At 40.0% G+C, this 24630-nt stretch overlaps 1 protein-coding gene across 1 annotated transcript in view; it reads left to right on the top strand.

Annotated features, from left to right (window-relative positions):
• RGS22 (regulator of G protein signaling 22) overlaps positions 1-24630 on the top strand; it is a gene marked incomplete at its 3' end in the record, with an annotated part of 73547 nt that extends 48917 nt beyond the window's left edge. The window contains exons 21-27 of the mRNA XM_080609724.1: positions 447-608; positions 3447-3626; positions 5148-5288; positions 7331-7480; positions 10544-10646; positions 11129-11316; positions 24529-24630. Of these exons, the coding sequence (XP_080465850.1) occupies positions 447-608; positions 3447-3626; positions 5148-5288; positions 7331-7480; positions 10544-10646; positions 11129-11316; positions 24529-24630 (1026 nt within the window). The remainder of the gene's footprint in view (positions 1-446; positions 609-3446; positions 3627-5147; positions 5289-7330; positions 7481-10543; positions 10647-11128; positions 11317-24528) is intronic.

Below are 24630 nucleotides of genomic sequence, written 5' to 3'. Positions count from 1 at the left end.
TTTTGTTGGTGAGATCCCTGTCAGAAGCATTTTACAACTTTAAGCTATGTGGTTTGTCTGTGTCTTTTTCTTTGTTGTTTGTTTGCAGAAAACTCAAACTGTTCTCTCGAAAAGTAGCCTGTTGCCATAATCAATAACAATAGCTGTTTCCATACTTTATAGTACGTAGTCATATGGTCTAAATCATTGTCAGTCATTTCCTCTCCCATCATGTCTTCCAAAAAATGCTGCCCAAACTCAACTGGAAAAAAAAAAAAAAAAAAAAAGAAGAAAGAAGGAAAGAAAGAAATGAAACCTTGCCACATTCTATCCATGCCATAACTCATAAACTACTGAAAGCTAGGGTCAGTGCAAAGATAAGAATCAGACAGTTTATGCTAACTATTGCTTTGTTATTGCTTTCTGAAATGAAGTTTATTTGGTGCATTTATTTCTTCTTTTGACAGCATGCGAACAATAAGTGTATTTCTTCATCTAGTGAAGTAATTGCTTTCCGCAAAGCACTGTTGAATCCAGTAACAGCCAATGAATTTCAACGTTTTGTGTCACTGCAAGGAGACCTACTGGCGAATGGATTGCTGTTTTGGCAAGAGGTCCAGAAGTATAAGGTACAGTGGCAAAATGGAGTAAGGGAGTATCATTCAATTTGTAAGCAAATGCATTCAATACTGCATATTAGCAGAATTTTAACAAAATATCTCTAGGTATTTTCTTGTTCATCATAAAAACTCTTTCACTGTTTAAACTTTTTTCTTCTATGAAAATTCTCACTTCTTAAGGGTAGATATTTTAAATTACTTGAATGTATTATTCCTATATTTCTTTATGTTTTTCAAACTGTAATATTCTTCTGAGTCTCTAAAGTGACACTACTAACTAGTTAATGCCCAGATTTTGGTATACATCTGCTGAGCAGTAGAAAATATGCAAGCATTAAAATGTTTATTCTGTCTTTCTAGTTGCATACTGTTAAATAATGGGATTATTTCTGAATCTGGCAATCACTCAAAAATCAAAGAAAACTTTTAAATTCAACCAAATGTACAGATGTAAAGACAGTATATCCACAAAAAACTTATATGTACAATGCAGAACCCAGCTCCCTTGCATTTTGTACAGTCACTTTTGACTGCAGCTGAAGATGTGGCCGAGATGAAATGTGATGGGGAAGGTCAGCAGCGATTTCCTCTCTCCCAAATACATGACGCTGTGTGAAATTGCTGCTCTGTGGGGAGAAGCACAATGGGAAAACTCTGGAGTGAGCTTTAAAATCACACTGCAGTCTCCTAGCATCACCCTGGACCAAGCACAGGGACATCACGGATCTTTCACATGTTCCTCATTCCTTTTGCTTCTGTGATATTGCTGATGCAAAAGTGCTACCACAGTGCAGAGCCTTTCTTGAGCTCCTAACCATAGGATGTGTGCACATTGCATGCAGGAAGCATGAGGTTAGAACATGCTCAGAAATTAGAGGGTAAAAACAGCTGAAGCTGCAATAGCACATGCATCAGCATCAGCACTGGAGATCCTGCTGTAGGCATACGGGTGTAATTCCATTGTTTAATTTTACACATTTGAATGTGGGGTCTGCTTAAGAAGCTGAAGCTCCTCTGTTTCTAGGGCAATCTCCCCTCCTCACAGAGGCCCAGATCCCCAAGCAAGGAATCATTGGCTGAAATGCTCTCTGGAGGTGCTGCTGTCTCTCATTTTTTGAGTGAATAGCTTAGACTTGAAGCTTGACATGAAGGCACCTGAAGTTACATGGCATAAACCCTTCTCAGATTTATGACTCTTCATTGCTACATTGTGGAGGACATGTGGAGTGTAGTTTAGACTGTTTTCTTTGTGGATCTACTCTCTGAAGAAAGGCTTCATTGTTTTTTGTCCCACCCCCTCTCCTTCATTTGTTAATTTTACTTGTCTTCTTATCAAGATGAAGTACAATCTGACCATATTCCCACATGCATGCGATTTGTCGTGGTTGGCAGTTGATGCTCTTTATAGAAGCAAAGGGCTAGAGTAGTAGGAGTGTTGTGGGTCAGGCTGAACTGGAGGCACATTGCCAAAGATGTGGGCAGCACTTTGCACAGTGCATACTTGTATTGTCTGAGCTCTATCATGCCATCAGTTTAGACAGAACTCCCTCTAGGAGTCAATGACTGCATCACTCCCTGTAACCCATCAGGCTGGCGGCACATCTTGGGACAATCATAAAACATTTTTTATTTTTTAAACAAATACGAAAAAAGATAACTCTGTGGATCATTTCCATCTGCTCCTCTGTGCTCATGTCTCATCCCTCTTCATATCATATGGCTTGTTTGTCTTCCCTCTTACTACAGCTCTCTGCCTTTTCTTCTATGTTAGATGAGCAAAGAAAGCCATAATATATTCTTATGATATATTGAATATGTTTTTGTATTGCCTTACTTTGTTCATTGTAGCTGTTATCATTCTTTTTTTCCTTCAGAAAACTATTCATAATAATAGAAGCCAGCTCTTTCGCGTACCACATTTCTGGTTAAAAGCCCTGTTTTAAATTTCTTTGCAAAGTAAATATCCAGCCTCCTATACCAAAACTAAATGTGTATTCTTCATTTACAGCTCTCTTCCTGAAAATTCGCTAGAGGGCTCATTGTGTCTCTAATAGATATAAGAGATGATCTCCTAATGTTATAGAAATTCCTTGGTGTTTATGGATAGATGGAAGGTTCGTGTTCCAAAGCATTTGAAGGATGTTCTTAGAATTTTTTTTCCTTCTTGTCAAAGTCCAATTGTAGCACTGTTAGAGTGTGAAGACATAGTAATAACAGGCTTTACAAGAACAATAAGAACACATTAAAAAAAGGTAGCAAACCTCCAGTGTTCCTTTGACATCTCAGCCTTGTAAGTTCAGGTTTATTTTATTTTCTGTTCTGCACAGAGTTTTTTCAAACACTGCGGTTTTGGGAAACTAGAAAATCTTAATGAATGGTGAAACTAGTAGGTTTCAATGAATGGAAGATCATACTGGTAGTTTAGGGCATGCCTTTGTCTTTTAGTTACCATGGGTATGCTAGTCATAGCAGGCTCATTGTAAGAATCAGTGCATTTCACACCTGTAGGTGTGTTTCTCTTTTCAGAAATGCCTCCTATTTGACAGTAACATACTTAGACTGAATGCGGAATAAATACTATCCTGTTTCATTAGAACATGCAGGCAAAGATTATCACCTAAAAGCAAAGATTGCTACTATCTGCATTTGCAAACCAGAAGGCCTGCTCATGTCTTAACTATGTCTTTGACCATGCACATTTGCTATAAGAATTTTGTCCTACATACTGAAAGGATCTACTGTGTAATTATTTTTGTATGACTATTACTCTTTGATCACTGGGCCCCTGGAAAGGGTCTTGCCTCTCTCTCTCTTTCCTGATTGAATATGCTATTTTTCATCTTTCAGGACTTGTGCCATTCTCACTGCGATGACGCCACAATCCAGAAAAAGATCACCACTATTATTGACTGCTTTATTAATTCTGCCATACCTCCAGCTTTGCAGATTGACATCCCAATGGAACAAGCAAAGAAGATTTTGGAGCACAGGAGAGAGCTAGGACCTTACATTTTTAGAGAGGCACAGGTAAGAAGCTGGGAGAATCTCTGTAATGGGTCTGGCTAGAGTGGGTGTCTGATTTTAAGAAGAGTCTTTGTTTCTCATGTGACAATTTGGACTCCATACATAAACATGGGCATGAAGGAAAACACTATAGTAATGAATTTCAATAAAGATTGTACGGTGGAGATGACAGAAAGCCTTCAGATGTACTGCTCAATAAACTGGGCAATCTCTGACAGCTGGTAAGGTGTTACCCAAGCCTATGTTAGGAATTCTGGCAGTAGAAATCAATTATGTCTATGTTTTTAATTGCTTGCTCTTTACCACTTGGTTAATGCAAGCAAAGTAATTTGTAGTTAGAAAGTTTGTAGTTTCTGTAGTTTGTGAAAAAAACGCAGATGTGAGTAAAGCACAAGACAGCTTCACTTACTGAATGTCTTTCCCTTTATTACAGAAAGTCTGTATTAAACGGCTGTAGACAATTTTCTCTCTGATCTTCATACTAATCAGACTGAACAGGAATTTGTGAACTTTACTATAGACTTACTATTTTCTTATTCCTTGTTACTGTCTTCTCTGTTCAATCTTCTAAACTTAAGAAAGCTGATTCTTCTTGTTTTCCTTAAAAATCATCGCCAACACCTTTAAGCATTAACTGTGAGTTTATAAAGTGTTTGGACCACAAAAGAACGTGTTGTCAGAGAAAAGTGTGCATATAGGTCCTAAGAGAAACAGAAGTGTCATTTCAGCCTGTGTAAAACCCACTGAACTCCAGAAACATGGCACAAAACCAGGGGAAGAACTTGGCCAAAAACCTGTGACAGGCACGCAACAGGGACTCATGTGTCACTCTCAAGTCCAGAAGCAGTGAGGTGCTGAGCATGTTTGGCTCCTTTGAAGCCGAGTTTCTCAATGAGAATTAAACAGCTAAACAAATTGAAAAATGTGAGCCTTAGTACGTGCAGCAACAGAATTCACTGAGCCCCTCTGTTTGCTTTTCTAAAATTGTTTTTCTTATTCTAGTTCAAAAAAGACCCTCTGAGAGATTATATCATTTAGAAATTATCCAAGATTTGCTCATAGATCTGTAATGTGGTTTAAGAGCCTTTCCAGAGGCAAAAAAAGTATTTCCTTTCTCTTAAGGAGGGGAAAAAAGCCCTCTTCCTAATGAACTGAATATTTTAAATACTTGAGCAGAACAGTGGTGCAAAAGCAATTCTACTGGTGTATATGTTATCAAGAATACTTGTAAAAAATGATGGATGTTTTCATTAATGCAAACAATTGTTTAGGGAAATATATATAAAAAGAAAGTGCCTTTTAACTGTGTTTTAGGAAGATTTCTCACCAATAATAAACACACTGATGAAAAGCATGTGCCGAGCAAAGCTGGGCTGAAATGTCAGGACACAGTACGTGGGAAGAACAAGGCTGTGTATTGAAAAAGAAATAGTTATTTCATTCTCATGGTAAACTACATTTAATTTTCAGTAAACTCTGTTTTCTTAATATAGTCAAGATTGACTTTCTTTTCCTTCTGCACAGATGAGTATTTTTGCTCTTCTGTTTAAATTTTGGCCAAAATTTTGTAAGCTTCAAAGCAATTTGGCTGGTGATAAAATTCTACTTGCCTTGGAGAGAAAAAAGGGAAAAAAGATGCAAAAGAAGGAAGATGGAACAGCAGAGGTAAGGTTCGCAAAGTTTCGGGTGACAGCTGACGACCGCATAAAAACTCCTTCATGAGCAAGCACACATGAATTCAAATATCCCTTTCTCAGCCGGATCCAAAGCTACCAACATCTTTTTGTTAGAATTCAAGCTTTACATGCAACCCAGTCCTAGGGCAATTAGTTCCCTATCCTGCCGATGCATATACATATGTTTAACTTGAAGCAGATGAGCCAGTGGAATACTCCTTTCGTTAAGCGGAGAGGAAAAGTATTTTAGTCATCTTTTGTGCCAAGAGAAGAGTGAAAAAGAGGGCTGAATTTTAAAAAATATAAATCTATGTATGGTCCATGTGCACAATGGGTAACTGCAGCCCTGTTTGCACTTTCAGTATGCACTGTCGTATGTTAGAATATACAGTTCTGGGTCACTATTGAAAGCTAAACAAAACAAAATAAAACCAAACCAGATTTCATATCTATTTTTCAGAGGAAGCATTTGAAAAGTCTGCACATTATTAAAAAAAAAAAAAAAAAAAAAAGTGCTAATTGCTTTGCCTTTGTCTTTTCTTGAATATTTCTCAGCTTTTACAGTGAATTTGTTAGACTGTTCACAATGAGTTTCCAGACATTTTCAGTGTGTTAACAGAACTGTGACCTCTACAGAGGAATGCTCGCTTGTAAAATTGTTTTTCTTGGAATTTCATTATTAAAATATAATGGATTTCTTTTTCTATTGATTATAGGCTTTGCAAAAGTTTATTTTTTACAAAATGCAATTGTTTGGCCAGCTTTGAGGAAAGAACATTCATTTAAGGAAGGATAAATTATTGGACTTGCAAATCATCATAAGTAGCATTAAAAGACCTTTACATATTTTAAATACCATGCACACATGTGTTGAGATGTTACTCATGATGAGAACCACATGAGTACCTGGACAGATAAAGACATACATGCCCATAAGAACATGTACACATTGTGATCCTCTTTCAGACACATGAAAACTGAGGACCAGTGAAGCATTACTCAAGGCCACACACCAATGTCAAGTGAAGCCTAAAATCCAGGAACTCATGTTCCTTTCTCCAAAGCACGTTGCCTCCATACAGATATATCTGGCAAGGCCATTGGCAATACTTACAGTACAAAAATGCAATATTTCAAAGTAATGCACTTCTGCGTTTTCACAGACTTATATTTTCCATCTGTTTGTTGCCTCTCTATAAGATTTCTGATTAAGATCAAGGAAGTAAAGAGCAAATCTTGGCCAGGAGGACAAAAGCTCAGCTTTTATGGAGAACAAATGGGAAAGGTGAATTACCCTTCTAAGCTGGGAAATAGGATAAGAAATTTTAGAAAGTGACAGGCAGAGAATGCACTTTGGTAAACAGTCTGCAGACTACTCTCACAAAAAAATATAAGTAAACAAATTACCTTGCAAAATTTCTTGAAAGAATAGGTGGAACTGGTAAGCTTTTTAAACCCTTTTCCCTTTCTATTAGTGTTTAAGGAATTTGCTATTTCCTGTTCTCTTGCCTAAGACTTCTGTCCTCTCGGTAACAAAACTATTCAACTGATTCAGTATCCCTGAAGAATACTGATAAGGTTCATCTAAAATAAGTGATAGCAGGTTCACTTGGCATCTTGTAGAAAGTGATGATTTCTTGGCATTTAAAATAATGTCTGTGCTTCCCAGTCTTGCCAGGCTCATGCTGAAGGACAGTAAAGCTCTGGCAAGCGTTAGAAACAATATCTTTTTATATATATTCCCCCCATCCCTGGCCCCACAAATCAGTTGCCATTTTGGGTTTATGTCAAACAGAACAATCAGGATCCTGAGGGAGAAATACTGCTTTTTCTTTCCTCACAAATTTGTTCCTAGGGTGCCAGATCTACCTGGGCTCACCTCAATTTCTGAACTGACTGGGTAGGAGTTGGACTTTCATGTACTACAACAGAAAAAATGGGCAGACAAGGAAGTTTTCACTGGACAATGATGCATGACTTAGTATGACTTAGCATTATTTGACTATCTCAATAATTTTTGTGTGTGCCTAGTTGTTATTTATGGAGCAAACTGTATCAAAGGCTTCCTGGCAACTGACTCAGGGCAAGGGAAGAGTGGCTGACAGCCGCTCTCCCCACAGCGAGGGACGCCAACCGAGCATGGTACAACGCAAAGACCTCTTATCTGGAAAGCAGGAAGGGGTAGGTATAGGGTGAAGTAAGCTTGAACACTCAATATAATGTGATTACTTCAGTATAGAGCTGAAATAGTTGTTTTGAAAGATACTGCCTTGGGAGAGTATGTTTTGCTTCTCCGTTTTCACATATTTGCCCTTCGTGTGGCACAGCTCTATGGACTCACCTTTGGCTCATCTGTGGGTTTGTTCCTTTATTAACTGCTAGATGCACGTGATGCATACTTAAAAAATATCATTAGTCACTTTTTGCAGACTGCCTTGATGCCAGTATTTGTTATTTGTTGTATATACAACTGCATTTTACCTCCAAAGTAGACTTTGGATTTTTTACTTTCAAGTGTAGAAAATAGTTTCAACTTCCCCTGTAAATCTGTACTTACTCTTTCCATGCCCTTCACAGAGCAAGGTAAAACCATAAGCATTGATTTTCCTTTTCCATTATTTCCCTCACCTCTGTTAAATCTTCTTAGCAGTAAGCTTATTTGTTAATAGGTGGCACAATGTCATGGGATATGACATTGCCATAACATTGCCTAATTTATTATTCAAGACGTTATTAAACACCTCACTTAATTCACCATTCCCACTGAAAAAGCTAGCAAATATAAACTGCAATATATTAGTATACATGCTACTGTCATGTTTGCTTTGGCATCCCCCTTCCATCAACTGAGTGGGCCACAGAAGTTAGTAAACTTGCTTCTGGAGAGAAATAAAACATCACATTGCCTGGGCAGTTCTATACTCAAAAGTCATCCTTAGAGACGATGGGCTCATAGGACAGTGAGTGTGATAAGGAAGAAAAGGCACTTTATTTTAGAGTTTTGGTATCATTGGACAGAATGTGCAAAGATGCAGCCTCAGTAAAACACTAAACCAACATGAAAATGACAAATAGTTAGTCATCAGACCAGCTTACCAAGGGTTACAATGCCTTGTCCTTCACCTTGAATGTTTTAAATCAGATTGCCTGTTTTCCTAACATGTATACTGTAGTTCATTCACAGATACTGGACCAAGCTGGAATTAATCATGACAAATCCTATGTTCTACATTTATACCTGAGGCCAAATTAGAAGATCACAATGGCCTCTCTGTCCTTAAAATGCATTCTGTTTCAGATCTGCCCTCTCACTTAGCTATGTTTTGGAGCAGGTATTGCATCTGAAAGGACGGTAGTCTGCAGGAGTCAGGAAACTTTGATTAGGATAAAGAAATGCTTTTTAATCTTCTGCTACTTTTTATTATGCCAATGTGATGAATTATGAAACTGGGCATTACAAAACATTACTGCATATGACACTATCTTGTTTCCAATGTTAATTTTTTCCTTCCCCAGATTTAGCTTTTTACTTTAGCTCAGTAACTATAATTTCCACCAAATTATGACTTCTTATTATTAGCAGGGTAAAGAAGGGGGGACAAAACCTGGGACAAAACCCGGGACAAAACCCGGGACAAAACCCATCAGTTTCCTAAGCAGTGCTTCCACAGATGAGACTGGTGTGGAGACAGGACGAGCACCATTTTCAGTTGGACATGAGTCACAGGTGAATAATAAACATGTTGCTATAGATGTCATCATTCAAGAGAGGGGAAATGTCTTGGAAGAATGGGAGGGTGGAGTTTGGTTTTGAATGCTGCTGTCACATGATTCTTCAATAATTATTCATTTTTCTACAACTAACTTCACTGTTATAAGTTTACCTACCTTATAGGTGATACTTTTTTCTTTTTCTTTTTTTAAGATTAAGATTCTGAGGAGTATTAATATCAAGCAACATACTAAACTCTTTATGTGTGTAGATTTAAAGATAATTTTAATTTAAAGATAAATTGAAGACATTTAAGTTCAGTTCTGGAATAAGAAGCTTTAAATTACTTGTGAATTTCATGTCCTGAAAGAATTTGGTCTAGGCTTGAGTCCTGTTCTGCTCATAAGTCAAAAACGGAAGCTGAACTCATTTAGGAAATCTACGTATTTGAATAGAAAATCTGTCAGAAAACAGGTTTTTAGTATTCCAGAACAACTCTCATGATGTATCAAATCTGTAGTGAAAAGGTAACAGTCATTTTATGGGAGAAACAGACATGCCACCTTGGGCGGATCAAGGGATCATTTATAGCTGAGTTGATACTGCCATAATGGGGAATCTGTGCAACCAAATAATCACAGCTATGATGTGATGCAGGAGTAAACTGCACTTTGGTCACTCCTTGTATTCCACAGAGCTCTGCCCATGGCATTATGTTAGCGATGAGCAGAACATAGAAATAGGCAGCCTGAAATACCTCAAAAATCTGAAACTACCTTGCAAACTTCATAGCTAAGCTCACACTGTTACCCCTCAAACAGACCTTTCTACCTTTGCTCATACTTACTTTTTTTTTAAAAAAAGTGAGTTGAGTGAACCAGTATATCAATATCATATGTCTAAGCCCTCAAGAAAAGGACAAAGTACTGTTCTCATACTGATTTGATACTTAAATTTACATGGAACCTGAACTGTGGTTCTTGCAATGTAAAGAGCAATTGTTCCTTAGAAAAGGGAAGGATGAGATCTCCAGTTGATCTGCCTGTAGCAGTAGCAGCATTCTGCTGGAGAGGGCAGGGAGAAATAACTGTGAGATTTGTGAGACTTTTGATGATTTGAGGAGGGGCACACAGGAAGGATGTGGCAGGGAGATTAAATTAAGTCCTCAATAGCACAAAAGACTGGTATTTTGGGAGGGGAAAGGTTTGCTGTATTAAGGTTTTGAAGAAAAAAGGAGAGAGAATAGCACTCAGGTCAGGGATGGAGAATAAATGAATATAAACATCATATCTGTCAAACTTGCTTAAATTGCCTTTCATGGTGTTTCGAGATTCACTTATTTGCAGCAACAGATTTTTTCTTTTTTTTCCCAGGATTCCAATACTGTCATGACAAAACTCCTTTTCTTAGTAATTGTGATTATTCAATATCAGGGATATAACATAAACAAGATTTTTGTCTTACTGTTGAAATTGACCAGGAACTGCAAGTGATACGATCTGGAGGCTGATCGCTTTTCATGGTTCTTTCAGGCTTCCTGGTCCTATTCCAAGTACATAGAAGCCTTGGAGCAGGAGAGAGTACTTCTTAAAATGCAAGAAGATCTGGAGAAAGCTTCATTATCTGTCCTTACAGGTTGTTAACCAAGCTCTGCAGTTTAGGAGAACAAGCTTGTAGCTTAGGTGAGATTCAGTGTAAGGATTTTGTTCTCCTTTGGACTTGTGCATATAAATCTCTGCCTCTCTTATGCTGTCTGCAGGGGAGTTGCTCTCTGCACCATACTCGTGAGTGACTGTAGGTTTTCTAAGAAAGCGAAAGCGAAAATTGTAGGGTATCAGCATTGTCTTTACTGCAGAGAGGAATATGGACATTTCTTCATTCTGCAGAGTGACACAGCAATCCTATTTGGCTCACATATGCATTTCACCTCCCTGGCTTCTTGTGCTTCATCAACTTACATACAACCAGACAGACGCAACTTTTTTGTCACCAGTTTGTCAGTGTGCTCTTGGGGGATGTAAGAGGCATTGCTTCATCCTTGTTTCAGCTGTGAATATCTTCTTGGGTCTTTCCAAAGGATTTGATGACCTGTTTGTTCATTAAATAGCTCAATTTAGCAGTAGGGCTAGCAATAGCACTATGTAATATTAAACCCCTTCAGTTTCCCATCATTTTAATTATCTTTTCATACGTAAATACCTCATCTATGTCCTTCCCCAAGCCTGGAAACCCTGAAAAATCCACCATTTCTCCAAAGATTAGTGTGATGTTGGAGAAACACTCAAATCTTCCCAAGAAGCAGAAAGTGAGTACCAGATGCCAACAAGTGAGCTTTGAAAACTGGTTTCTTAAAAGCTAGTTTTCCTGCTGTCAGTGCTGATGCTTATTAGTAGTAAGCTATCCCACTCCAAATCACGTTTAACTGAAGCTGTACAGCCTCAACATGAAGGCAAGATTATTCTTTACTCCAGTCATGGTTAGCGGACTTAATGTTGACCAGATGGACTTTGTTGCAAAATGGTAGTCTCTGAAATGCTGTTAAGTAAGCTTTCCAGTTAAAGTATTTTAAATAGGAGTGTGAGATAACTGGAGGAATCTCAGACCCCATGGAGTTACTGGCAAAGGCTTGACATAGAACTAGTTATAGATCATCTCTGCCAAAGCCAATTAAATATTAGAATGGGAGAAAGAAGTGGATAGCACAGAGGTCTGATAAAGACAGAAAACCAGATTTTGCTTGAAAGCTTGAATTCCTAGATGGAAGTATCCCCTGGAGGTTTTGGTTTGGTTTGTTTTCTTAAGCCTATGCTGAAATTAAGTGGACTTGAAAAAATTAACAGAATTTGGACTATTGCTGCCCTTCCTCCTCTGCTCCTCTTTCCTCTTCTAATTCGGTATTTCAGCACTGCTATTTTAGAGAAGTTGGTGTCCTGCCCTTGCTAGTCCTCTTGAAATTCTCAGTGTATGAACACATTCTTCCTACGGCAGCATTTTCTGTATGCGGCTTTAGAGATAACTGCAGCATTCCCTGTTTTTCCTCATGTTCTCTTATTGTCCTCCTGTCACCTCCTCTAGTTAAAGTCATCCAGTCACCTTGGGTCTTATGCACCCCTGCAGGTGTTACTGTATTTCATACATTTATGCCTTTTGTATTGCAGTTCTGCTTCACACATGGCTACATCACTGTGGTGAGTCCTTGTGCAGGGGCTCTGGTCCTCCTCTGTAGCTGATAAGCTTCCAGCTGTGCCCAGTGCTTAACAAGGGCCTCCAAGGCAGCTGCAGCTCTTGCTGCAGGACAACCCAGCAGTCCCTGGCCCACCCTGTATTCAAAACCTGAAGTTGCATTACTGCCAGCCATCAGGCTTTGCTATGGGCTAACACAGTGATAAAGTAGTGGTCTTGAGCTGTTTGAGAGGTCTCTCCCAACAGCTTCAGTTGCAGCTCGCTCTGCAATACCACTGGAGATTTGCCAGCCCTGCCCAGTCCCTCCCAATGGCTTGTGTTCCCACAAGTGGTTTCTTCTTCCTCCATCATGATCCCCTGGTGTTGTCCTCAACCGTGCTCTGCAGTGATCTGATTGCTCTGCTGGTAGGGTGAGATATCTACAGATGACTACTGCTGCTCTTGCTGGAACAGCTTCTTTCCACTTTGTTACAAAGGTGTCCAGAGCTTGTGTATTGGGTATAAATGGCAAGGTGCAGGTAGGAGGGGGCTGTAGCTGCAGCCTCTGTGAGGAAAGTCAGGGGCTGCTCCATGCCAGACACAGCTTATTCCAGTCAGCTCCAATGGATCCATCACAGGACACAGATGAGCCTCTCATGGTGGCACCTTGGGGAAATCTGTTTAATAAAGGAAAGACAGAGAGGAGGAGGGAATGAAAAGAGTGAAAAACAACATAGGAAACACCAAGGCCAGAGAAAGAGGAGGAGGTGCTTTACGGTGGAGCAGATATTCCCTGCAGCCCCGGGAGGACCCATGCTGCAGTAGAGGAAAAGAACGAGAAGGAAGAAGGGGCTTCCAGTGCCTTACCAAATGAAATGAGTGCAACTTGTAGTGATAACAAAGAGAGGAGAAGAGGTGCTTGTAGTGAACTTGAACCTGGGAAAGGCAGGAAAAGTGTCTTCTCTAGGTGTGTAAACGTCTGTTTCTTCTTTTTCTTGTTTTTGTTTCCCACTACCTGAATCAGTAAGGATTTATTCTGACAATATATTAATTTCCCCAATTCAGGTCTGTTTTGCCTGTGACAGTAACTGGTGAGCAACCTTTATTTTGATCCACAAGCTTTCTCTTTCAAGGTTTTCCTCTTTTTTCTCCTTGTCCTGCTGGGGGGAGTGGGGGAAGTAAGGAGGTGAGCACCTGGGTGGGAGACTGACTGCTAGTGAGGAACAACACAACCACACCTTGTTTCCCTCTTTTTGATGCATTTGTTGAAGGACTGTTCTGATGATTTCAATTGGCTTCAACACAGCAATGACATTCGTTTTTCTTTTGCAGGCAAATTAAAATCTCTCTGAAGGAAGGGAATGCAGAGACATTCAACGAAGGTGGTCATGAGACACAAAATTAATGTGCATGGAAGGTTTGTCCTTACATTTCTGAAGCAAAGATGATGACCTGGAATATTATTAAGAACCATGTGACATTAGTCAGGGGTAGAAAATAAACACCTTCCAGTGTGTTCCATATCAGCATGATTGTGATGCTGACTCTTGTGTTACTTATTTGTTTAACGCTACACCTTGAGGCTCAAATTAGAGTAAGATTCCACTGAAGTATGCATGGTACAAACAACTAAGCAGTCTTGGGCCTAAAGATCTTATGATCAAACCCAGTTCTTCAGTGTGTGATCTAATGAGTAAGTGAAACACTGCACTGAACTGACAGCCCTGAAGCTGTGTGTCTTGGCACACTATGATCTCAGTACTGCTATTCTCGCAACTTCTGTTCATCAAAGACAACTCAAGAAGTGTCTAGCTATCATAAAATCAAATCTGTTGTGGTTTATTTCCAATCCTGTCTGATTTCTGGTCCAAAGTACATCCTCTGCCTCATTTCTGATTTTGATCCACCTGAAAGGCGTAAAATACATCAGGGGACAGATGTGATTGAGAACTTTTGTCATATGTCATTAGTCCCAAGGCATTGCTCACCAGAAGGTTGCAGGAGCTCTTAGCTCTTGTGCAGCACTCTCTGCTTTCTTGCTTCTTTTCACAATTTTAAGAGTTCAAGAACTAACTGGATTAGAGTTTATGTTGGGACTAGGGCCAAAGGATTAATTGGGAAGCTAAAAGGGGACAGGGGCAGAATTAACTGCTAGGCAGGGGACAGGATGACGATAGACCTCTCCACATTTTCCAGACCACTTTAAACACCAGTCCCTAGCCACAAAGTTGTTGGCTCCATTCATCTCTACATATGTGTAACGCATGTAAGAGAAAAGGCACTTCAGTGAGCTCCAGCTTGCTGAGTCCCTGAGGATTACTCCTGTGTTATGGATGGGATTGTCTTCCGTTATCCCTCTCAATCTCTTGGGCAATGAGAATGAGCCAAGCAGCCCTGTCTCAGTTGTTGGAAGTAAAGTTTCTTAACTTGGAGCTCTTAGACCATACTGCTAAGGACCATTCATGAGTACTTTCCTTCTCAGTGTGAAGTGACAGCTGACTAATTGTCTTTTAATTTTTGACTCTTGACACAATGACCAAGAGTTGTATGGGATTTCCATCAGGAGTCACTTCAAACAGACTGGCAGGGAAGAAAGACATTCTCTTTTATGGATATAGCTGCCCTGCTCATATATCCTTGCAGAAGGAGCAATGGAGATAATTGGTTCAGTTTCTGCTTTCCCCACAATCTGCAGTTTGCTTCATGCTTATCTCCATTCCTTCGGTGTTTGGATTGTTTGCTTGTGTGATATAACCTGAGAAAGATGTCTTGGGTGGAAACCACAAGGGAGTAAAACATAAAATTCTTGTCCCCATTTTTCATGTTTTCCCAAAATTTACCAGAAGCAGTAAACTTTAATGCACAATATATATGAAGAGTGTGGAATGTAGCATCTTGTAGTGCGTAGAACACATGTGGTACTGTGTGGCCTACCACTCATTAATGTGAAAGGCAAAGAAGAACCATGAAATGCCATAAATGTAGTGATGTATATCAGTCTAAAAAACATGTGAAAGGCCACCTTCTACTGCTGTGGTCAGAACAGTGCACGCAACCAAATGCTGTAGCGCAGCATTCAGTTTCAGTTTTGTTGTATTCTTGCCTTTGTGGCATTTTGAGACAAGTAATATGTAGACAGTGCTTATCTTATGCTGGTAGCTTTGACTTGAATCATACTTGGTTTACTTCTAAAATGAAAAATATTATTGAGATATTTGTCACAGATGATAAAACCAAGTCTTTGTGAATACGTTCCAGCCTTGCCAAATTGTTAACGAAAATTTACCAGCCCCCACGCAAAATCTACTGTCCCAGACAGTTACTATGATTAATACCATACACATCTATCAACAAACAAAGGGAAAAAAAGTACTTTTCTGTACTTCCATGAGTGAGCAAAATTTTGCAAACTGGCTCTATGCACTCAAAGTTCTGCAAGCCAATGACAACCCTCAATCCAGTTTGCTTCTGTCTCCATGTTAACTAAAATATATATGCATGTATATATGTGTGCATACACACACACATGCACAGTCACTTATAACCCATGTCTCTAGTACGCCACTGAGGAGGATAACATGTATTAGTAATGCTAGAGACAGAGGTCATACCATTATGCCCATTTAATGTGTTAATTTTGAAGAAGTATTGAGCAACTGGACAAGGAACATATTAAGAGACTTGGACCCTTTCATTTCTGGGTTACTGAATCTAATCTGATCCAATGGTAAATACCACATAACTGCTATTTGGTGATACATCTGTAACAGAATCGTGGTTTTAGTCTCATGCTGAGGGAGCAAGTAATGACTACTGCCAGTTCCAGCACAGAGCCTGAGAACTGAACAGGTACAGAGATTAACTAAACCTTATTGTTCTAAACAAAGACTCACTTCAGAAAGCTTGCACTCCTACTGCCTTTTTATCTTGTTCTTGAAAAATTTTCTCCCTCAGCTTGCTGATCTACATCTATGTGAGCTCAGCAGTTCTAAAGGGGTAGAAAGTTTTATTCAACAATTCTAATACCTCTCCTTTTAGATAACTGTTATTCCTTGTTTATTTTAACTATGTATACTTTGGAGTTTTGGAAGTCTATAGCAGAGCAACAGTTCTCTGTGGAGTTTGCTACTACAGACAATAAAACCAATTCTTTTTCCAGAAACCTGCAAACCTAGAAACAATTCTAGATAAATTTATGCTTTAGTGGCATTCAAAACACACAATCCAATCACATTCATTCAGACTTACTTACTTCTGTTGTTTACTCCAAAGTAATGCAACATCTTGGGACTATTTTGGAATTGTTTTAAGCCATCACTTGGATTTTTAAATATTTATGCTTAGATGCTAGAAGTGTGTATTTCACTTTTCTCTCATCAGACTTGTCATGTTTATTAAAACATTTTATAATCTTTGAGGGTGCAGTCCTGATGTTGCTCATGCAAATACTGTTGGTATCAACACAAGCTGTGCCTATGCAACTCAGGAAGGGGCTTTATACATTTTGCTTTGACTTCTGTCCTGCTACTGCATGGCACAAAGTATCAGACTAAGATACATTCTGGAAAATATATAGCACTGGATTATGTTATTAAGGTGCACACTTATACGACAGTGGTAGTGGTCATTTAAAACAGGGCAAAATGCTTTCTCATTTGTGTCCATAAAATGCTGGTTTTGCCATTGCCTCTGTACTCCTCATGTTTTCTTTTGAGGTGCTCTTTCTTGAAGTACTATTACCAGGGAATGGTCTTAAAACTCTAAATAAGTTGTGAATTCATTTGTCCCTTCCAAGGTGTGGAAATCTCGTATTTAATCATCAGGCATTGAGACCAATGAACGCAGAGAGGTACTTTGCAGACACAGCAATAGACCAAGTTCAGCAGACCCAGTTTCTATTTACTGGTTCTCTTACTATACAGTACTGAGTGGCCAAGGCCAGACTAGTTTGTGACACACCTTCTACATCTTTTACATGAGAAGAATCAATGTGACTTGCTTTGCAAATAAGATTGACTTAGAATCATAGAATCATAGAATAGCTAGGGTTGTAAAGGACCTTGAGATCATCTAGTTCCAACACCCCTGCCATGGGCAGGGACACCGCACACTAAACCGTGTCACCCAAGGCCTCATCCAACCTGGCATTGAACACCGCCAAGGATGGAGCACTCACAACCTCCCTGGGCAACCCATTCCAGTGCCTCATCACCCTCTCAGTAAAGAATGTCTTCCTTATATCCAATCTAAACTTCCCCTGTTTAAGTTTGAACCCGTTACCCCTTGTCTTGTCACTACAGTCCCTGATGAAGAGTCCCTCCCCAGCATCCTTGTAGGCCCCCTTCAGATACTGGAAGACTGCTATGAGGTCTCCACGCAGCCCCAACTTTCTCAGCCTGTCTTCATACGGGAGGTGCTCCAGTCCCCTGATCATCCTCGTGGCCCTCCTCTGGACTTGTTCCAACAGTTCCATGTCCTTTTTATGTTGAGGACACCAGAACTGCACACAATACTCCAAGTGAGGTCTCCTGAGAGCAGAGTAGAGGGGCAGGATCACCTCCTTCGACCTGCTGGTCACGCTCCTCTTGATGCAGCCCAGGATACGGTTGGCTTTCTGGGCTGCGAGCGCACACTGCCGGCTCGTGTTCATTTTTTCATCGACCAACACCCCCAAGTCCTTCTCCACAGGGCTGCTCTGAATCTCTTCTCTGCCCAACCTGTAGCTGTGCCTCGGATTGCTCCGACCCAGGTGCAGGACCTTGCACTTGGCATGGTTAAACTTCATCAGGTTGGCATCAGCCCACCTCACAAGCGTGTCGAGGTCCCTCTGGATGGCATCCCTTCCCTCCGGCGTATCAACCGAACCACACAGCTTGGTGTCATCGGCAAACTTGCTGAGGGCGCACTCAATCCCACTGTCCAGGTCACCGACAAAGATGTTGAACAAGATCGGTCCCAACACCGATCCCTGAGGGACACCACTCGTTACCGGTCTCCAGCGGACATCGAGCCGTTGACCACAACTCTTTGCGTGCAGCCATCCAGCGAGTTCTTTATCCACCGAGTGGTCCACCCATCAAATTGATGTCTCTCCAATTTAGAGACAAGGATGTCGTGTGGGACAGTGTCGAATGCTTTGCACAAGTCCAGGTAGATGACATCAACTGCTCTGCCCCTCTCCATCAGTTCCGTAGCCCCATCATAGAAGGCCACCAAATTGGTCAGGCAGGATTTCCCCTTAGTGAAGCCATGCTGGCTGTCACCAACCACCTCCTTGTTTTTCATGTGCTGTAGCATGTCTTCCAGGAGAATCTGCTCCAAGAGTTTGCCAGGCACAGAGGTGAGACTGACTGGTCTGTAATTCCCCAGGTCATCCATTTTTCCCTTCTTGAAAATGGGGGTTATATTTCCCTTTTTCCAGTCGTCGGGAACTTCACCTGACTGCCATGAGTTTTCAAATCCGATGGCCAGTGGCTTAGCAACTTCATTCGCCAGCTCCTTCAGGACCCGTGGATGGATGTCATCAGGTCCCATGGACTTGTGTACGTTTAGGTTTTTAAGATGGTCTCGAACCAGATCCTCTCCTACAGTGGGCCTAGGGTCTTCATTCTCGCAGTCCCTGTGTTCGCCTTCCAAGTCTTGGGTGGTGCGATCACAGACTTTGCCAGTGAAGACCGAGGCAAAGAAGTCATTAAGAACCTCAGCCTTCTCCAAATCCTGGGTAGCCAGTTCTCCCGATATCTTCCGAAGGGGGCCTACGTTGTCCCTAGTCTGTCTTTTACTTGCTACGTACCTATAGAATCCCTTCCTATTATCCTTAACATCCCTAGCCAAGTTCAATTCTAACTGGGCCTTAGCCTTCCTCACCTGGTCCCTAGCTTCCCAGACAGCATCCCTGTATTCTTCCGAGGTTGCCTGTCCCTGCTTCCACCTTCTATAAGCCTCTTTTTTCCTTTGAATTTTCCTCAGCAGCTCCTTATCCATCCAAGGAGGTCTCCTGGCCCTCTTGCTGCACTTCCTTCTAGTTGGGATGCAACACTCCTGAGCTTGGAGCAGGTGATCCTTGAATAACAACCAAGAGCCTTGGGCCCCCCTGCCCTATAGGGCTGTATCCCATGGAACCTTACTAAGCAGGCTCCTGAAGAGGCCAAAGCCTGCTCTCTTGAAGTCCAGGGCAGTGAGCTTGCTGCACGCTCTTCTCACTGTCCCAAGGATCTCGAATTCAACCATCTCGTGTTCACTGCATCCAAGGCTGCCCTGGAGCATCATATTTCCAACCAGCCCTTCCCTATTGGTAAGCACGAGGTCAAGCATGGCACCTCTCCTTGTCGGCTCCTCTATTACTTGCAGAAGGAAGTTGTCTTCCACACAATTGAGGAACCTCCTGGATTGCTTGTGCCGGGCCGTACCTTCACTCCAACAGATGTCAGGGTGGTTGAAGTCTCCCATGAGAACAAGGGCCTGTGAGCGTGAGGCTGTTCCTATCTGCCTATAGAGATATAGAAAGATAATATATAGAATAATATATAATTATAATGATTATTATAATTAATAATTAATAATATATAATTAGAATTATTAAAATATATTTTAATATATAATAATCTCTATATAGAGATATAGAAAGAGATATAGAAATAAAGAGAAACCTGCATTAATAAAGTCTGGAGATAAAAGCACCAATGAACTGGGTATTTTCATAAATGCAGGGCGCTCAGTTTCCTGTGGAGTACTGGAAAATGACAGGTGTTCCTTCATTGCTTCTTCTCTGCCTTTAGCCTTGTGCAGTATTACAGACCTAGGGACATTTTCTATCCTGTACCACTCGTATGCTATTGCACTAGTGAGAACTATTTACTTTAGATCATGTGTGTGTAAAAATGATTGAAAAGAGACCAGATGTTTCAAAGTTCTCCCCCAAACTCGGAAAAGAAAATCCTTAAATTATTTATGTTTCTAATGTTAATACTGGGCCATACTGATCACTGTGCGGCTGTACGCGGTCAACGTAGCTGCAGTAATCCAGCTTGAATTTAACCTGTTTAAACTGCCCGACTACATTCAACAGAAGATCTTTGTTACCACCTTTTATAGAAATGCTTTTAGTCAGTCGCTGTGAATCATGTCTGAATACAGCTAAGACGGGGTTAACTGGTATTCATTTTTTAGCTTATGGAACATTGCTGGGTTTAATACATTCAGTAGTTGCTGTAAAAATGTTAGGGAAAGACAGGTTTGAACAAAAATTCTAGATCTGAATCTGTGCTCACAGTTCAAACCTACCTCTAATGGCCTGATCTGGAGCATACCCAGGATTTCAGAGAGTTATAATTCACATCTGTGTTTCTAACTCCTTCATGCATGATTGTTTGAATGTGCACTTTTGGAACAGGTCCATGTCTAACAGGCTAAATTGTAGTTCCCAAATCAGAAGGCACATGGTATTGCTATGTAGTTTTTAATTTTTCCTCTTATTACATAGCCTTCAAATAAGGTTCTGCCAGTCCAGCAGATTGGATTAACACAAAATACCAAAGTCTACATTTTCTGCCTACCTGCTAATGAACTCACACATTCTGATTTCTACCAGTGATTTGAGGAAGCATTTGCACAATGGCCACTCCACCAAGTAATAATTAATCAGACTGCTGGAGGAGACTGGAATGATGCAGGACCCACCAAGCTGTCCTAGTATGGTAAGGGTAGTCAACGCGCAGATTCTCTTACTTTTAAGATTCATCGAGCCAAGCTAATTTATATGTCAAGCACAGGCTGCATTTACTTGGATTTCCTTCTATTTCTCTACTAACTGAAATTTTTAGTTTCATGGTAACATATGTGAAAGTGTTGACAACAGCATTGCTTATTCTACATGTTAATTATGTATTTGTTCACAGTGTGCATTTCTCACGTTAAGGTTTCATTTCATGTCAAAGGAAAAGTTGAAATGTAGTAAGTGGATTTGTGCTTTTAATTTTAGATTAAAATTATATTTTTTTTTCCTCCAAAACAATCTTGTACTTGATTCCTCTGTACCATAGGTGTTTGAAAATCTGGTGCTGGCAAGAAGTTTAAAAAGAAAGTAATACTCACTTCTCAGAAAAGGATTTTTGAACAAAGCAGAGCAATTGTGCCGTTAATGAGAAAGTTAAATGAAACAAATGACAAGGCAGACAAGAAAAAAACACAGCATCACACTCAAGGAATGCATAGGCACACAATAGCTTATGCAATATCCCCCATTTGTCAGAATCAGTAGGTACAGATATTTCATTGGAAATATTCATTACGATCAGGCATGGTGCCTATGGCTCAGTAAATGTAATCAACAAGCTTACAGCACTCTTAGTAGTTTTCGCCTGTAGGCAACTATATGAATTTCATCCCAGCTGCAAGACCCAACTGATCAGTACTGGTTTTGTAAACCCCAGACCACGACTGGTTTGAATACCACTCACTCCTGAAAAAAGTACCTTGGGAATTGAGTCTGTCATATCTCTATAGTGTATATGTATATGTGCAGGCATTTACATGCCTATAAAATCTGCACTTCATGGACTTGTGTGTGTTTCTGTGCAGATATAACTATATATACATTATACACATATATGCATAAAATTACTTTGTTTGGTAAACTATTTTACTGTCATAATCACATAGGGCTTAATTTTGTTGTATATCATCTTTTTCCTATTCCAACTATTTTCTTATATGTACTTTATTTTTAAAGAAAGGTCTTTGTGTTTCATTGAAATGTTTGTATTTGTGCTCACTTGCATTTGAGAGGATGCAGCCATTACACTTGCTTTGTTGAGGATTATGGTTCTTTCCAGAGGTTTGCATGGCTGCTGGAAAGAGAAAATAATGCACTTTTTGGGAGTTCTTTTCCCTCTAGAAATTATATACAAGAAAAAAAATAAATTTCTGTGTTTTTTCTCCCAAATGAGAAAGTAATTAACAGCACGTGTTGGGCCATTCACTAAAGACTACAATAAATGATCTATTATTTTCAAGCTAATGAATGGAATGTTTGCTCTAAAAATGGAAAGTGTATGATTGTGTTCATCTTCCAGTTATGATCTTTCAGTTCAAAGATCATCTTAACTCCTGGCTGCCTGATCCTGAAATCTGCTGAATGTATTGAAACTTGTTCTCTTAATTCAGATATCCAGAGGTGCTTCAGCACCTGGCAGTAGTAGGCCTTTAGAAACACTTGGAAAACAAGTTTTTGTCCCTGCAGCTCCACACAAAACTAGGTTAAAAAAACCCCATAGCAAAACAAAATCAAAACTCAAGGCTTGCCAAGGTAATGTAGTACTAACTCTAGTACTAGTTCCAAGACAATAGTTAAGCACTGGAAACAAACTGCCCAGAGAGCTTTTGGTATCCTTGTTGTCATCAGAGGGGTTCTAAAAATAGGTAAGATACATCCATCTGCCAGGAATGTATTTTGAGACTCATACTGGGGCAGGGGAGCGAGTAGACAAACTCTTGAGGGACTTACTTTTTCTGAATCCATATTCAGGTTGTTCTGAATGCAAAAGCTTAGCCTTTGCTGAGGAATCTTACGAGAGTCAAGGGCCGTGACACTTCATTTGCTCTGCACCCGAAACTCCCACTGAAGCCAATTATTCAATCTAATTTAACAAAGACCACAGCTTCTCTGGCTGTGCAATTGTTGGTAACCATCAACAAACTGATTCATCTACAATTGGGCCAAATGTTACAAAATCTGTTTCTGAGTTCTTGTTTATACCCCCATCATAAGATTACACCAAAATTAAAGCATGCAGTACTTGAACTAACTTCAAAGGCTGAGCTTGCACTTCTAGCTAGTTCAGCCTTTTTATTGGTTCATGTTTTCCATTTGGCTTCAACATCCTGTTCCTTACTGATGCCCTTCTAGAGTTTCATTTACAAATATTACGTCCCTGGTTAGAGAGCCATGCTAATTAATACTGTGGTGGAGGCTATGGATTATAGTAATCTCATGCCTCCTGCTAGGAAAAACGCAATTTTTCCAGACATTTACATGTAATGCTGTATTGAACATGGCCAAATTTGTCCTAGGAAAATGAACTCATTTAATCAAAATATATTCAACCAAGGTTTCTTATGCTGTTATCTATTGCCAGTTTTGTTAATCATGAAGCCCAAAAATTTCAATGCAGTAGAAACCGGAGAGCCACAATTTCCTAATTAGATTATTTCAAACAAAACACTAAAGTTAAAACAGGCTGGTTTAAGTATACATATTTTTAAAAGTTTATGCTAATAACAAGTTTGTTAAAAAAACACAAACAGATGATTTGACTACTTTCTGGAAGCCTCACATGTCTGACTGTGCCTCACCTTTCAAACCAGGGACCACAATCTGACACGGATTTTAGCTCCACTGGAGACTTTGGAGTCAGAGACTCCCTTGACTGGAACCTCGAGTGCTGCCTAAGTTATAATTGTAAATTGATATTTGCAGCCATCAAATACCATCAAATATGAAATAAAAGCTATGGAGCCTTTACACAACATATCAATCCTAAGTCAATAGGTTCTTCCAACACCAAAATAAACAAAAGCAATGGCATTTTTTAGGAAGAGGGGATATCTTTTATTAGACCTGGTGATGTAATTGGAAATAACGGATGAGCTTCCAGGCTCACAATTCATTCACCATGTCAAGAAATACATCATCCCTGGGATACTTGTTATTTTATTTTTGTTTTTAATTCTGTTCATGTACTCTCTTTTCACAAATGGACACAATTTGGTTGACATGACTTGAGTATGATGATACAAGTCACAACAAACCTGAAAGAGACATCCCCTCCCCTCTTTTAGACTGTCATTTCAGACCCGGAAAACTTGTCAACATCTCCTAACACTCACCATGTCATCACCTTAACATGAATGAAAACAGACCAAACCGAGAGGTTTAGAAACCTCTGAGAAAAGGTCTAAAAACTTGGTACAGGAAACAACTGCAAAGTGGCATTTTATACATAACCTGGGCCAAGTTTTTTTGGCAGAATGAGCTGTACTGGGTGAATTGAATAAGGGTCACAGATGTCTCTAGGTTAAATCCTATGCGGTCAGGCTGCAGTCCATACCTGAGCAAGGCCTCTTCTCTCCTCTCCATGCAGCTTCTTCCTCTGAGGGGAGCACACTGAGCCAGGACCTGCCCAGAGCAAGCATGCTGAACCTGACCAAGAAAGGGGCTAAAGACAGTGCCTTGTGGAGAATGAGTCCTACCTTCTATTTGAAGGAGACTTTCTCACTTCTCAGCCACTGTTTTACACCCACAGGTAGATTGGTCTGTCATTTTCTGTGAGAATTAATTTCTTGAACAAAATTGTAGCTGTACAAACAGCAGCAGTTGGCCACCTTCTGCTATCCTGGAGGTCAGACGATCACTGGTCGCATCAAGGAAAAACAGAAGCTAACAGAAGGTCTGGTCTAA

This window comes from Psittacula echo (assembly GCF_963264785.1).
Source record: "Psittacula echo genome assembly, chromosome: 2".
Lineage (NCBI taxonomy): Eukaryota > Metazoa > Chordata > Aves > Psittaciformes > Psittacidae > Psittacula > Psittacula echo.
This window is presented reverse-complemented; position numbering and strand designations above follow the sequence as displayed.